This window comes from Equus quagga, chromosome 11 (assembly GCF_021613505.1).
Source record: "Equus quagga isolate Etosha38 chromosome 11, UCLA_HA_Equagga_1.0, whole genome shotgun sequence".
Lineage (NCBI taxonomy): Eukaryota > Metazoa > Chordata > Mammalia > Perissodactyla > Equidae > Equus > Equus quagga.
This window is the reverse complement of record NC_060277.1, coordinates 45,892,785-45,908,925: the sequence shown is the minus strand read 5'-3', so window position 1 is coordinate 45,908,925 and position 16,141 is coordinate 45,892,785. Positions and strand designations below refer to the sequence as shown.

General features: G+C 37.7%; 1 protein-coding gene across 5 annotated transcripts in view; it reads right to left on the bottom strand.

Moving 5' to 3' along the window:
• CEP162 (centrosomal protein 162) overlaps positions 1–16,141 on the bottom strand; it is an 85,420-nt gene that overhangs the window by 66,321 nt on the left and 2,958 nt on the right. For all 5 annotated transcript variants that reach the window (XM_046677612.1, XM_046677614.1, XM_046677613.1 and 2 more), the window contains exons 3-7: positions 13,288–13,402; positions 10,261–10,407; positions 9,742–9,925; positions 7,648–7,715; positions 1,800–1,918 (exon numbers count right to left, since the gene is read on the bottom strand). In XM_046677612.1, the coding sequence (XP_046533568.1) occupies positions 1,800–1,918; positions 7,648–7,715; positions 9,742–9,925; positions 10,261–10,407; positions 13,288–13,402 (633 nt within the window). The remainder of the gene's footprint in view (positions 1–1,799; positions 1,919–7,647; positions 7,716–9,741; positions 9,926–10,260; positions 10,408–13,287; positions 13,403–16,141) is intronic.

The following is a 16,141-nucleotide window of genomic DNA, read 5'->3' as shown; positions in this document are numbered from 1 at the left end:
CCACAATGGAAATAGTAACAAAATTTGAAAGTTAACACTTTACTCCATTATAAAAAGATAAGGAAATATGCCTTCTAGGTTTCTTTCATCACCCTCATTCACCAATCACTGTACAAGACTAGAGATCATAGCTGCAAGAGAACATTTAAAAGTCTCTTCAGAAGGCTTGCAATTACCAGAACTTAATTTAGGCCTTTATAAGCCTTCTTTAAAGTATCTAGATGCCATCTGCTCATCTACCTTACTCAGAAACTTTTTTTTTTGAGGAAGATTAGCCCAGAGCTAACGTCCACCACCGATCCTCCTCTTTTTGCTGAGGAAGATTGGCCCTGAGCTAATATCCATGCCCATCTTCCTCTACTTTATATGTGGGATGCCCACCACAGCATGGCTTGCTAAGTGGTGTGTAATTCTGCACCCGGGATCCAAACCGGCAAATCCCAGGCCAAGAGAGCGGAGTGTGCAAACTTAACCCCTATGCTACTGGGCTGGGCCCAGAAGTTCTCCTACTTTTGAACTCCAGGATAACATGTATAATTCATGTAAGATTCCAGCTATTATAACATCACCAATCGTTTTTCCCTTATTGCTAAAAATTAATGATAAATATAACGTAGTCATTGTTCCATCAATATTTTGAGACAAAATTTTCAAAAAGGCAGGTCACCAAATGGCAAGATGATTGAAATCCATCAGTATTATACCTTCCTTAGAATAAGTACTCTAATTAGTGTCACCTATATTCTCTACTTGCTTATTAAGGCAGTATCTAGGATGATGCCACAATAACAGAGCTTTATTTCCTTCCTATTTAGATCCTTACCCAGACAACTCCCTACTAGGCTTCAACATTTAGGTTGACACATTGCTACACATTTATTTACTCTTCATAAAATACTGTATTTTTCATAAAATATTTATTTTTCATAAAATATTGTAATTGCCATATTCCAAGTATAAATCTCATTAAATTTCTAAGGCTATTCATCAGATCACACTCATTAATCTTCATGTATTCCTAAGGGCATCTTGTTTCTCCACCTAACCTGTGTGACACACACCCCCAAGGACAAAGTACTAGGTAAATTCAAAAGTAAGAGTATTTATTAATAGCTAGAAAGTGTTCCTCACTTCTTTTTAGAGTTTATGGTTTCACACATATTCAAAACATCTAGCCCTCACACACAATCCCAAAAGTGACTATGTCCAGATACAGATCAATGCAACAAACAGCAATTGTCCTACTAGTTACTATTAGATAGCTCAAGGGTAAGTTCCATCAGGCAGCCAACATCTTGTGTACCCTTAACCAGTCTCAGTAAAAACTGAGAAACGAAAGAATTATAGTAACATTGAATGTGAATGGAACAATTTAATTCATGATCTTAGCCAAGGAAGTTTCACACAGTAATGTTACTATACTAGCACAAGTAACAAGGAGGGATATTTATTGTACTTCAAGGACAAGACCTACTCAAGAAAAGTGTAATTTAATATACCTGTTTAAAAATTAGATTTGAGATTTTAATTAAGTTTCCAATTTCTAAAGCTTAACTTAAGGAGATTACTTGCCAAAAGAAATCCTTTAGAAAATCATCAATTGCCATGATATTTCATTAAGACTTATAATAAATTGACATCCTCAGGTAAGAATGTCTAACTGGGTGTTAAAGAGACCTAGAACGTTACAGCAATGAGCAAGACTATGAAGGACTCCTCATATTTCAAGCTTTTCAGATGCTGTCAGCTAAGGTAATGAAATAAGTTTCTAAACTGTCAAATATATAACTGATGCATACCTGTTTGGGTGCTTTTGTTTTTTCTGATATGGGATTTTCTTTGCAATTAGTCTCTCCATCTTTAGTAGGCAAAGGTGCATCAATATCCTCCTCATCTTCAAAATCATCACTGTAATTTTCTGAAGAAAATAATTTAAAAAAATACAAGGATCACACTGTCAAAGAAGTCAAATTCCAGGAAAATACTGTTAATTTCCAACGGAAGAAGTCTGACTCAGAATAATTTATTGAAATATTAACATAAAGATATCTTTAGAGAAGACTTTTTTTTGCAAAGATTTAATAAGAATTCAATTCATAAGACTATCTTAGGTCATTTTGGTTTTTTATATTTTCAAATGGTATAAGAGTTTTATACTTTTAATCTTTTATATTAGCCAAATAAAAATTTCTAGAGCTGACCAAAAGATTTTATATCATTTTTAAAACAAACTTTAATATTTGCTCTTCAAAGACAAAAATCTCAAATTGCTTACTTAAAAAAAGCAGCACTTTTGTGAAATCTTGAAACTCCTAAAAAGGCTGGATTTTGCTTATTTTGTTAAGCTGATTCTTGAGGCCTCTGTAGCTACCTCTACTGAAAGCCTTAAACAGTACTTCGGACAAGTCTATCTCCGACACCTCCCTTAGCAAATACTGGCCCTGTATGACCTTTACTGTTTCCCAGTCCTGGGTTCTTCCCAGGAAGTCTCAAATTATAGCTCAATGACTTTGCAACAGAACAGGAAGGTGTGTCCCTGTTAACAAGATGCCATCAGAGGCGGGGAAGGCGGAGCAAGGACTATGTGGCCAGGATCTTTTCATCAACTTTGAACTTGATTATAGCCCTTAAATCAAAGGATTGACTGAGATCTGTGGGCTGTAGAAGCGGGACAGCCTTTTCAGAGTGGAATCAATCATTCCAGAAGCAAACAGTCTTATTTGTATTTCAAAAATTAGATCACATTCAGAATCAGGATGGCCTGTTGTAAGAAGGATGGCACAAGTACTTGCGAGGCTGCTTCTGGAAAGGCTGTCTTTTAGTGTTCTCTTAGAAGGGAGCGGACAACCTGAGTGTAATTAATACTGGAAGTCTGGGGATGAATCTGAGAGGGCATGGAAGTTAGAGATGCTTCCAGTGAGATCAGCCCACAGAAATATCTCAATTTCAGTTCACAAGGAATACGAGGTCAGAACAGCACAGGTATTGTAACTTAGTGGATAAGTTAGGTTAGTTGGTTAACTACGTTAATATCTATATTCTCAGGCTAAGACGCTCACCTTCTTTCTCCTCCATAGAAGAAAGAACACTGGCATTTTCTAAACATCAATAGACATAATTAAATCCACAAAACAGTTACTGAGAAGTCACTTTGTATTAGACATACTTCTAGGTGCTAGGACCAATACAAAATGATTAAGACTTTAATATTCTAGGTGGGAATCACTGAATTTTAAGTAACCTCACGGATTAGATTTACTTAAGAAAAGATGACAAGCGGGGGCTGGCCCCGTGGCCGAGTGGTTAAGTTCGCGCGCTCCGCTGCAGGCGGCCCAGTGTTTCGTTGGTTCGAATCCTGGGCGCGGACATGGCACTGCTCATCAGACCACGCTGCGGCAGCGTCCCACATGCCACAACTAGAAGAACCCACAACGAAGAATACACAACTATGTACCGGGGGGCTTTGGGGAGAAAAAGGAAAAAAAAATAAAATCTTTAAAAAAAAAAAAAGAAAAGATGACAAGCAAGGAGAGAGGAGATACGGGAGGGTATGACAATGAACTTAGACAACTACTTGGGATTTGGGAACTACCTGAAATCAATGGAAGGGGATGTAGTTTGTGTGACTGCAAAGAGGAGCATAAGAAACAGGTCAGGTAGTATAGCACCGTGCTTAAAAGCACGACCGGGAGCTAGAAGGCCTGGGTTCACCACTTGCTTCTGCTACTTTCAGCAGCAGAACTGTCAGGTCATAAATTCTCTTCGCCTTACTCTTACCGTATGTAAAGTGAGGATGATAATAGTACTTATCTCAAATGGTTGCTGAAAAGATTAAGTGAGAGTTCATTGAGAACAGCAGCTGATATATAATATGCACTATATATAAGTGTTAGCTATTATGTTCACAGTAGTAGTTGTCTGTCAGTATTATTAAAGCTAGTATTACACTTAATCTGAACCAAAGTTAATAAAGGCAAATATTATTTCTTATTGGGAAAAGTGCTAATCAACACGCACTTTTCAAAACTACATTTTGTAATTTGCATTTAGTAAAGTAATAGCATAGTCTATAGGCAAATACTACTGTCCAACATATGAATGACTAACCCCTGCCTCAGGAATTTGTCATGAATAAAATAGGTTTGAAGTAAGAGGAAAAGTCATTGGTAGATACAGAGAGAAATGAAATAGATAAGACAAGAAATAGAAGGAAAACAACATATCAGAGATTTCAGAAAGAAACATCGAGGCAAATTAAGTTGATACAAAAATGAAAGAGTAAAACCAAACTGAGAAGGTGGTTCTCATATGAGAACTATCAGAGACAGTAATATCAAGGCTCTTCTATATTGTTTTGAAAAAAGGAGAATATTAATCTGTAGTGCTCTGACCTTTATGGCAGGAAATGTTACATATTCAAGGTATTATTTCTATTGTTATATTCCCCACCCCTGTAAATTTGAAAATATTATTTGCATAAATAAAAAATATTTTAAAAATTCAGATAAAATAAACAATATTAAATGTAAAAGATCCTTTTTGGAGACATTTTTTATTCTTTGTTGGAAAACGTAGCTGCAAATATTAATTTAGGTATCATGCAATGTAGAGGGCCTTCTCCTCTACCATGAAGTTCAAGGACTCTGTAAACAATTAGTAAATTAGTCAAAATACATGAAACAACTGTTTTCAGATATCAGACAAGTGGCAGCACAAAAAGGTGATTCCTAAGGAAAGATAACCAAGTGAGCTGAGCCCTCCAATTCCCTGAAGGTACGTCCATTCTGGAGCGCTAAGCACTGGGGTAGGGATCAGGCCAGTCTCACTGCTGAGAGAGAGATAAGAGTTCACACAGGCTGAGGGATTAGAAGCTGCAGGACAGTGACAAAGAGAGGAAGTACCCATGTAGAAACAGAGCTCTAGAAACCTGCATAAGGGTGCCCTTGAGCCTGTGCTGAATACTAAGCCATGTATGTGTAGTTTGAGCAAAGTGACTGGGAAGCTGCAGGGCAGACAGTTCCTGGCGTTCACACAGGGCAGGGAGACTTTGCAGCTCTGACCAGTCTGGGTGGAAAAAGTCCTCATTGATCAGCAGGGGCGTTCAGTGGAAACCTTGGAAGAGCTGTGCCTTAGCAGAAGGGTTAAAGTGCACCTAGCATAAAGACTCCTCTAGACATCCCCCAACAAAGCATAAGAAAAGGATTAACTATCCACCAGAACAAAGCTCAACACTCGTTAAGAGGAGAAAACAAAATTCAGATACTTAACAATGTAAAAATCCACAATATCCCATACCCAACAAAAAATCACTAGACTTCCAGGAGGAAAAAGTGACCCGTAGCTAGCAGAAAAAGAAGTCAACAGAAAGAGACCTAGAAATGAACAAATGCCAGGATTACCAGAATATGCTCACTGTTGAGGACGTGAAAAAAAATGAACATAATAAGGAAAGATAGTAAAGAGACAAAAAAAGATCCAAAAGGAACTTCTAGAAAAAGAAAAAAAAAATTCAATGAAGTAACAGAAGATTAAAGAAAAGAAAAAAAGATCAGTGAACTTGAAGACACAGCAATAAAAAACTGAAGCACAGACAGGAACAAAGCTTCAAGAAATGGAACAATCTTAGTGACCCGTGGGACAAAATTTAGCTTTCTAACATACTTGCAATTAGGGCAGAGTGCAATGGGCAGCAGAGATGATATGTGAAGAATTAATGGCCAAAACACTTTTTGATTTTGACAAAAACTATAAACTCACAGATCAATGATGCTCAACCAGCTCCAAACAGGATAAATACAAGAAAAGCACACCAACATACATCATAATCAAACTGCTCCCCCCCAAAAAAAGATAAAAAGAAAATCTTGAAAACAGAGTGATAAATAAATGGCAAGCAATAGGATACATTGGGGTATATGAGGAAGACATTCAGTGTAAAACTGATTTGGCCTGACCTTGTTTTTCCAAATGGGCCTGACGTGGCTGTTGAGCATGCATCGTATATCTGCTTTAAGCATTTACCATGTCCCAAAGACAAGGACAATGCCCCTTAAGATAAAGAAAGATGTGGGGCTGGCCTGGTGACGCAGCAGTTAAGATCGCATGCTCCACTTTGGCAGCCCAGGGTTCACAGGTTTGGATCTTGGGTGCAGACCTATGCACCACTTATCAAGCCATGCTGTGGTAGGCATCCCACATATAAAGTAGAGGAAGATGGACACGGATGTTAGCTCAGGGCCAATCTTCCTCAGCAAAAAAAGACTAGAATTGGCAGCAGATGTTAGTTCAGGGCTAACGTCCCTCAAAAAAAAAAGATAAAGAAAGACGTAACACTTCCCCCGTGTTGGCATTTCCTTAAGGATAAGCATCTCTCCCTAGCCTATGGATTGATTGCTGACCTGCTGTGACCACCCAGCTCAAGACCAAAGACCTGCTACCTACTGTGTTCATCAACTGCTGCATGAATTGCTGTGCTGGTGAGGCAATGGTGAATTGCCTTCCTCCCCTTGAAATCCCAAACCACTACCTCTAACATCCTCCTTTGCCTTTAGCTGAAGGTGGTATTTAAGATGAGAGGCTCTGCCATTTTGGCGAGTTGTTCAGTTTTCCTGAGTGTCTTCCATGTATACATGTTATAAAGCTTTCTTTGATTGTCTCCTGTCATTCTGTCTCATGTGAATTTAATTTGTAGCCCAGATAGAAGGACCCAGCAGGTAGAGGATATGTCTTCCTCCCCTATAATTGGATAAAAATAAATTTTACATAAATTTTTATCTCTTTAAAAATTTTTAAATGATAATCACCTATTAAAACAACAGCAATAATGCATTGTGAGGTTTTTAAAATACATAGAAGAAAAATACATGACAAAAATAGCAAAAAGGTTGGGGGGTTTACTGTTGTTAAGACATATAAAGTGGTATAATGATATTTGAAAGTATACTCTACTAAGATAAAAATACTGTGAATCATAGGGCAACTAAGTAAAAAAATAGGACAAAGAGGTGTAACTAACAAGCTAAAAGGAATAAAACGGAATGCTATAAATAATCCAACAGAACGCAGGACAAAAAGAAATAACAACAACAGAAAGATGGAAAGATCAAAAAACAAATGGCAAAACAGTAAATAACTGTACCAATAAATATCTTTGTAAAGGGCAGAAACACTTCAATTAAAAGTCAGAGATCGTCAGATCAGATTAAAAAAGCCAAACCCAGTTATACGCTATCTACAAGAAAACCATTTTAAATATAAAAACACACATTAAAAGTCAAAAGATAGAAGAAGATATACCTCCCCAATCATGCTTTGGAGGCATTTGTCCTGGCTCCACACATTCCCCTGGTCTTAGCACAAAAATCCTTTTTTCTGTCTTCCCTATTGTTCCCCTGCCCAATCGCAAGAAACGAGGCGGTACTGCACTTTCAACATCTCTCGGTAGCTCAGATTGTAACACAGGCGATTCACTCTACCTGTTCAAAGCCCTTTCCAAGACAACATGATTTTCCTTTTATTTTTTTAATTATTTTTAAAAATTTAATCAAATTTAATTAAAAATTTTAATTACCCTTCTCTTATCAATGTCTTTATTAAAAGCTATGTTATCTTTTCAAATATTGTAAATTTAAAAACCATTGAAATTACCTGCCAGTTCTTCATGTTTCGATTCATTCTCACACTTATCTTCAGTTCGTTCTATATTGGCTTGATAACTGGAAAAATATTTACTTAATTTAGTATTACATGTTAATAATACATTTCCATGCAATCCTTTGTATATATTTTTTAAAAATCTCTGATATTATATATTTCTTTTCAAGTACCCTTGTTCTATCAAAAGTTAAAAATTTGGGGGCTGTAATGAAAACGTCTTGAAAATAAAGGTTCCTCAAAGCTTAATTGTAGTTGCCAAGGTAATAAAAAGGAAAAAAAATGCCATACTACTTAGCTTATTACACAAATATGAACAATTTTATACATAAATATGTGCATTTACATGTCTCGGGACCCAAATGTCCTTTCTACACTAAAGATGAGGAACTGACCTCAAGCTATGAGAACCAGTGAAGTCTACATGGAGGCCAGAAACAAACGTGGGATCAGTCAGCATTTACATGCTAACGGCAATTTAATCCTGAAATGGAAGCAGCATAGGAGCCTTAAATCAAGGAAAACTCAGCGAAGTGACAAAGAAGATTAAGCAAATTCTGTTTATTTTGGGGCTATTAGTTCATATTCTGCTTTCTTTCAAACCAAGGAATCAGTTATACCTTTCAGCCCATCAACCCTGTCTTTAGTGAGACCATTAGCAGATCCAAGAAATTATAAAACTACGGTAATACTAATAATAGCAGCAAACATTTATCATTGCATACTCTGTACTATGCTGTACTCTAACTAGTCTGTTCTGGAGCATAAATGTCAGTAGTTAAGAATACTGTTAAGAAATCAGAAAATGTTAAGTAATGTTGCAAAGGGGCAAAAGCTCATGACCAACAAACCTCTGTAAACTTAATCTGCATTGTCACTTTAGAGGCCATCAGCACAGCCCTGAGTGTCGCTGCACGTCCCTGCTGGGGATGCCAAGAATGACAGGCACGGACAGCTCTTTCCTCGGTCATTTCTCAGGGCTGTGTTTGCAGTGAGCAACCTTGAGAGAGGAGGCAATGTTTCCGCCCAGACAAAGAACAGGCCTGTTTCCACTTACTATATGCGAACAGGCTCCCCAAGCTCAGTGAGCCTCTCCTGTAAAGCCCCCAAGCACATGTCCAGACAGCCATCATGGACCCTTTGTGTTGCCCCCATGGGCCTTGGGGACACGGAGAACTGAGGCAAATAAACGTGACATGCGAGCACTGGTCTTGTGAGAAGAAATAAAGTCCTCTGTTTCTGACTCAGGAATTGTGTGTCTCTTGTCAGCATCCAGAAAACCGGCAGGCTAATTTGTTAGCCTGCATGTAGGGTGGGTAAAAACCTCAGACCCTACACAGTTCATGGACAGTCACTGCTTTGTCCATGGTCTATAAGAAACTAAGCATCTTGAGGAGATTAGGCACTCCAACCAATGACAGGTTAGGATTCTCTTGACCCTTAATTTAATTATAATTTGGTGTTCTTAAAATCTGAAAATTGTAATCTGACTTCCATTTATAATTTAAAAAATTAAATGGAAAACTGAAACTGAGAAAACTAAAGATATCAGGTTTCACAAAGGTCTTGAGAATGTCAAAGGTCTACCATACTTCAGAGGACCAACTCAATTAGCAGAATTTCCAGGATACATGAGGCTTCCTGATAACCATTAGGGTCAACCAAACAAAAAGGCAGGACACAGACCAAACCTGTCTTTGCTCCCCGGTTCCCCTTCCCTTTCTGTTCCTTTTTCCTGAGTTTATAATCGCTACCTGGACTCTTATTACCTTACTGTGGAAAATCACTTAATAAATTACTCTCCTAGTAAGGTCTTTTGGGTAATGTGCTCCTAGTCTCAAGAGTATCTCAGATACGACATTTCAGATCTGGAGGCAGAGTGGGCTCTCCAATACAAATCAACACACTCTGCTTATATATAAGAAAAACCCTGATCAAAATAATGCCCAGAGAATAGAGTTAAAAATAAGATGTAAATTTTGCCTGTTATAATATTTACCCATTTAAGTCCATGCATACCCCAGCCTTCAAAAATACAGAAAATCACAAAAATCATTTAACGTGTAATTTATATCGTATTTACATTACCTATGTAAAGCTTTAAAATGTGTGGAGTCATTAGAATCCAATTCCTTATTTAATCTTGAATAATCGATGGAAGACGTTAAGCCTTTCTCAAGCCTGGCAAAAAACTGCTCTTTTTCCTCTTGTTCTTCTAATGTGTCCAATCCCAAACCGAGAACACTATGGTTGAGCTCAGAAACTACTATCTCTAAATGGAAAGTATCAACATATTTTATTAACATACAGAATTTTGATAAAATTTCAATGATGTATTCATTTACATTATATAGCAAAATTTTTAAAAATTTAAGACACACTTTACTTAATCTCTCACCCACCAAATATACATTTATGTTTATTATCAATATGTAAGGTTAGAAAGTTTCTCGAGAGTTATAATTCTAAACGTTCCAGGAAGGTATGAAATCTGTCTACATGGTTCAGTAAAGGAGGCTCCAAGACAATTATGAGTTAATTTTTTACAAAATGCTGATTATAAGCATACTGATTAACCTGTTAACTCATAGCCCTGACATATCTTACCATTTGTTTCTAAGCTGTCAATGCTCAAGATAGAGGTTCCACTGCTCTTAAGAAGCTGAATCCTCTCAACAGACTCCTCTTCCATTTCCATAACTGGCTGAGAAGTCCTCTTTGTTTTCAAATAGCTTACATTTGTTCCATGCAGCCCTAGAGATGGAATTTCATAAAGTTGGATATTTACGTTAAGAAAATTGTTTTGACCACTATGCCAACACAGTAGTACTGTTACACTAATTTTGTGGATAGTAGCTACAAAATAAATCTGGTCTATTAAATAAAACTCCACCAGACCAAAAATTCACAAAAGAAAAATTACAATTCTATTTGATTGCAGTGCATCTTATTAAATGGAACATTTCAAAAATTTGCATAATGAGACAATTTTTAAAAATTATTTTGAAGCACAAGTAATTAATACAGTATACCACGGCACCTTAAAGAATATCTCCTGCCTTACGTAGGAGGAAGGTAGGAAACAACTATGTAAACTGGGAAAGGGAGACAATTCCAGGCAGGGACAGGAGGAGGTATAAGGGTCAACAATGGGAGGGGCAGGCCACATCTGAGGATGCAGAAAGACCACTGAGATTGGATCTAGAGCTAGAGAGCAAGGGTCGTCAGGGCAGAAATAAGCCCAGAGCAGGAGTCAATGGTTAGACCCTGCTCATTCTCATAGGCTGGGGGTGGAGTTTTGCTCTTTATTCCAAAAACACCGGAAAAGCTACACAAGATCGAAATTTCTTTACCCTAACAGTCTATATTTGTTGTAAAAAACTGATAAATATGTGGAAAAAGTAAATAATTATATTGTGTGCTATAAATATTAAGATTAGAAAAATAGCACTTTTGTTTAGAAGGAAGCCTTATTAAGAAGTTACAAATTCTGATTTTAATTTCTTAATTTGTGTCCTCTTGGAAGGGTTCAGAATCAATTTATTTCATGGCCTTGTGTGAAGAATGGTTTTAATTCCTCAAATAATAACTTCCATACAGCTACAGAAAGTCAAGAGATACATCTATAGATACTTGAAATGGAAACGTGCATGCTAAGGCTGGGTGCCACACTAATCAAGCTCAGGACAGACTAAAATAACTGAAACCAAGATCCAATTGAGTTATATATAATGAAGACTACAACCACTAGGAGGATTAGATGGTTTCACTCTCTAAGCAAAACGGTTTATCCTTCCAGCAACTGAAAGAGAAAGCAAAACGATAAGGTTCAAGTAGCTCAATGTTGTTTAATGGTGTCTGTCTAAGACTGGTAATGCGTTCCTCTCTTCAAGAGGGTGTTCAGTTCTCCCTTAGAAGCTTCTACACTCTCGATGGCAGGACTGCTATCCTGCCTTTCTATACTAGTGCCTAGTACTCAGAACGTAACGAACTCAACAAGTGTCTGTGATTGAACCAGGGACCAGGTGACACCCGTGGGCAAAGAAACCCTTTCTCCTGTTTTAAACGGACACTGTCAAAGTTTGCTTCTTCAGTATCCTTTCATCCTTTACTAATCAAATGCACTTCTGATTGATATATTCTTTTAAAAAAATTATTAATACCCTTAGTCAGGTTACATTCAAGTGTTGGTCCACGATCTAGTCTTTCCCTTAAAGTGAGCTGGCACATTCCACTTCTGATTCATTACTTTCTAGAAAAGAGACTTTAATGCTAATTAAATCTCAAATTTTTGTCAACAATTCTAACATTACTTCATCATATAATATCGTTTTTCAAGCACCAAGAGGGGAAAGATTCTAAAAAAGAATTCTTCACATGCAAAGCATTTTAGCATTACTGCATGGTTTGGGGGTTTATGAAAAACACACTAAATTTTTCAATAAGGCAATTCCTTATTGTACAGTTTTAAGAAGAACAGAGAAGTGACGATCAATTTTACTCTAACACATTTATTAAACACATTTATTATTTACTGTTGAGGGTCAGGGGTACAAAGAAAAAGAAGTGTTTGTTGCCCTCACAAAGCTCCCAACTTCAGGAGTGGCCCTATAGGTCATGACTATCAGCACAAAGTATAAGTACTGTTTCAGTGTTCTGACTTCAAAACAAAGGAGACAATAATTGTGTTGACAAGGGAGCTAGGAGAGTTATGGAGGGATTGCAAAAAGAAGTAATGCCAAGCTTTACTAGACAAGAAGGATGAGAGGGAAGGCATTCCACTGAAAAGAAAGGACGAATTAATGCACACAGGCATGGAGCCAGTGGTGTTCCCTGGAGACAAGGAATAACTGAGAGTGACTGGAGCACATTAGGCTGGAAGGAGGGCTCCAGGAAGATTCTGCAGAGCCTTAAGGTCACATTAAGGAATTCGGGCTCATTTTACGGGAAAAAACAAAAGCTATGGGTAAATTTTTCCCCTAGAGAAGAGATGTAGAAATCCTATCAGTTTATAAAATGGCGCTTAATGATTCACAAACAGAGCAAACATAGGAACTTAGGAGAGGGAGTCTGGGGTTCCTTAAGAATATGGCAGAATTAAACATAGTAGATATACCTAAGAAAACACTCCAGAGAGTGATTTTCTATTGGTAAAGATGTGACGAAGAATAGTTCTGGTTTCGAAAGGTAGACACAGGTGCCAGACGGAAGCAATAATGAGTTCTTTACCAATAAGGCAAAAAATTATTTTTACTACTGTTATTAACAGACTGTGACACCAAAATCTATAGATTTGTTAAAATCTTTCCAACGCAATGACATTAATACATTGTCAGAATATTTTAATAAATCACCTTAAATCAATTTACCATTGAACATGATAATATATACACTCATATTATTCACCATCTTAATTTGAATAAATATAAATTATCTCAATGTAAAATAACCTGATAATGCAGAAACAGATTCTCAATTATATAATAAAAAGATAAAAATCAATCCATACTTCAAAAATCCACACTATTAGTACCATTTTCTTTATATATTTATAGTATGTAACAAAATCCAGAATTAAAAGTCTTGACTGACACCTTGTGGTCAAATAATCTGAAATTAATCAGCGATATTTACCGCTGTCTTCGAAATCACCTTCAGCCATCCACCAGGGCACTGTATCTTTCTTCTTCACTTCGTTTTTAGGTTGTCTAGGTGTTTTGTTTGAATTCTCAAAAGAATCATCTGAAAGCTGAATCAGATATAAGCTATTGAATTTAAATTCAAGAATCCCATATTCATCACTGAAAATGTTTCTTAGTCCTCCTACAGTTCAGCTATCACCCACATGTTCTTAGCAATAAATGTATAAATTCATATTTCTAAACTTATGTGGCCAAAATAACTTAAAAATCAAGCACACATCTCTGAATATCAATTTCTTATCCAGAATTAAACAAGTAAACTAACCAGGGAGAAAAACATCAATAACAAAGAAATAAAGAAAACTTGATCAAGAAACATAATCAGGAAAGGAAAAAAAAAAAAGGATACAATCTTCTTTCTAGACATTCTCTAGGGTCTAAGAATAAAACACGATTGAGCAAAATTACCTAGCACCACTATAGAAGAATACAGAATTCTAAGACCAGGAAGAATTGAGTTGCAGGTGTCTACCTGAGAAATTAGTATTTTGCCCCTATTAATAAACGTTTCTACTCTTCAGGTCCAAATTTTACTACAATCCTGAATCCCCTACTCTAACCCTAATCTACCACGCTCACTCTCAGCCATTAACTTGGCCTCTCTCTTTACTGAGAAAATAGAGACCTTCGGTCAAAAACCACCCTTCTTCCCCTCACTCCACCATGAAACTCACCTGTTGAGACACTGCTCTCCCTCAGAAGAGACATTCCCTCCTCCGCTCCAAGGAGACCCCGCACAGCGTCGCTTCCCGCCTCCCCAGGCTCTTGCTCCTCGGTTACCCCATTTCATCTCCGTATCTTCACTCCCTCCCCTCTCCCATCTCCCTCCTTCTCTCGGATTATAAACCTGCTCATCACTGCATCCCCAGGGCTCAGCACAGCACCTGGCACAACGGTGGACTCGAAGAATGAACACTCAAGTCTACTCTACTTTAAAAAATAAAGCAAAGCAAAACAAAAACAAACAGGAAAAATTCCCTATTCCCTCCTCCTTTTCACTCTACCTCTTTATCACTTTTCCTTCATATATCAACTTCTCGAGTTACTGCTCAGCCCCTGAAAATCTGCTTCCCGTCCAAACAGCTCTCCTCCAGGCAGCAAAGGCTCCTAAATGCCACAAATAAGGGACCACTGTCAGTTATCTTCCCTGATCACATGAGGGAATTTGATACAGTGACCAACTCTTGCTTCTTGAAACTCTCTACCTTTGACTTCACAGCATCACTTCCTTCAGATTACTCTTCAGTTCTGTGACCTTCCCATCCATCTATTTTAACAGCTCTTGGCTCTTTTGCCCATTTTTTTAATTCAAGACTGCCCCAGGACCATGCTCATGGTCCTTTTCATCCTCATTCCACACACCTTCTCTGGGGAAGAAACCAACATTTGTTCCATGCCTGCTCTATGTCGGGATCTATATTCAGATTATCTCAATCTTTAAGCAATCCAGCAGAGATTTACTGATGGAGAAACAAGCTCAGAGGGGTTAAGCAACTTGCCCGAGTTGCCACTGTTAGTGTTACAGAACTGGATTCCAACTGAGGTCTCTCTGACTAAAACCTGTCCACTTTCCACTACACTGTGTAGTCTGCCAGTGAGGACAACGTTATCTGGGTGAACTTTTAAACTTCCAAGATGACAACACACATTTCCACGTGCCAACCAAACAACTCTACCTCAATGACTTGTAAGAATGTCAATTTTTAAATGTTCAAAAAGAACTCACCTTCCCAGACAATCAAGCAGGAAGAAGGGAGGCGGGAAGAAAAGATATTCGTCCCATCTAAATTTTAGCTGTTTCACCTTCCCTTCAGTCTCTGAACTTCACTGTCACCTTGAAATGTTCTACTTTTCTTTCCTCTCTACATCTCACTGTTTATCAGATTCTGATAACCTGCCTCAGACTTGGTCTCCTCCTCCTAAACCTCATGGCCACATAATAGTGTGGAAGAAGGACAATAGGTTTTTGGGGCCACACAGATCTGAGTTGAAATTTCAGCTTCAAAACAGGCTAACTTTGTTGCTTACAGAAAATTGCCCCTCTTTTTTCAGTTTATTCACCTGTTAAAAACAGTTACGGTACCACTGACCTTGCCGGGCTGTGGCAAAGCTCAGAAAAAGAAATGGAGAGTGCACACCCTACGTCTAATACATAGTAGGTACTCCACTTTCAACAATCTTCCACACTGCTTTCCAGACTACCATCATTAAAAACAAAACAAAACAAAAAGCTGGTCCCCAGACAATAACAGTGCTGGGCAGGATATGGAAAAATTGGAAGCCTAATATACTAATACATGGCTGGTGCGAGTGTAAAATGGCACAGCCACACAGAAAACAGTCTGGCCGTTCCTCAAAAGGTTAAATAGTTACCATATGACCCACCATTTCCACTACTAGGTATATGCATAAGAGAAATGAAAACATACATCCACACAAAAACTTGTACACAATTGTTCATAGCAGTAGTATTCATAATTGCCAGAAAGTGGAAAGAACTCAAGAGAGTATTATTCAGCTATGAAAATAAACGAAGTACCGACAGATACTATGACATGGATGGACCTTGAAAACGTTATGTTAGGTGGAAAAAGCCGGTCATAAAAGACCACAAACTGTACAATTCCATTTCTATGAAATATCTATAATAGGCATATCTTCAGAGAGAGAAAGCAGATTAGTGGAGCTTAAGGCAGCGGAAGGGCATAACTGCTAATGAGTACAGGGTTTCTTTTTGGGTGATGAAAACGTTCTAAAAGTGATTGTGGTGATGGTCGCATAACTGT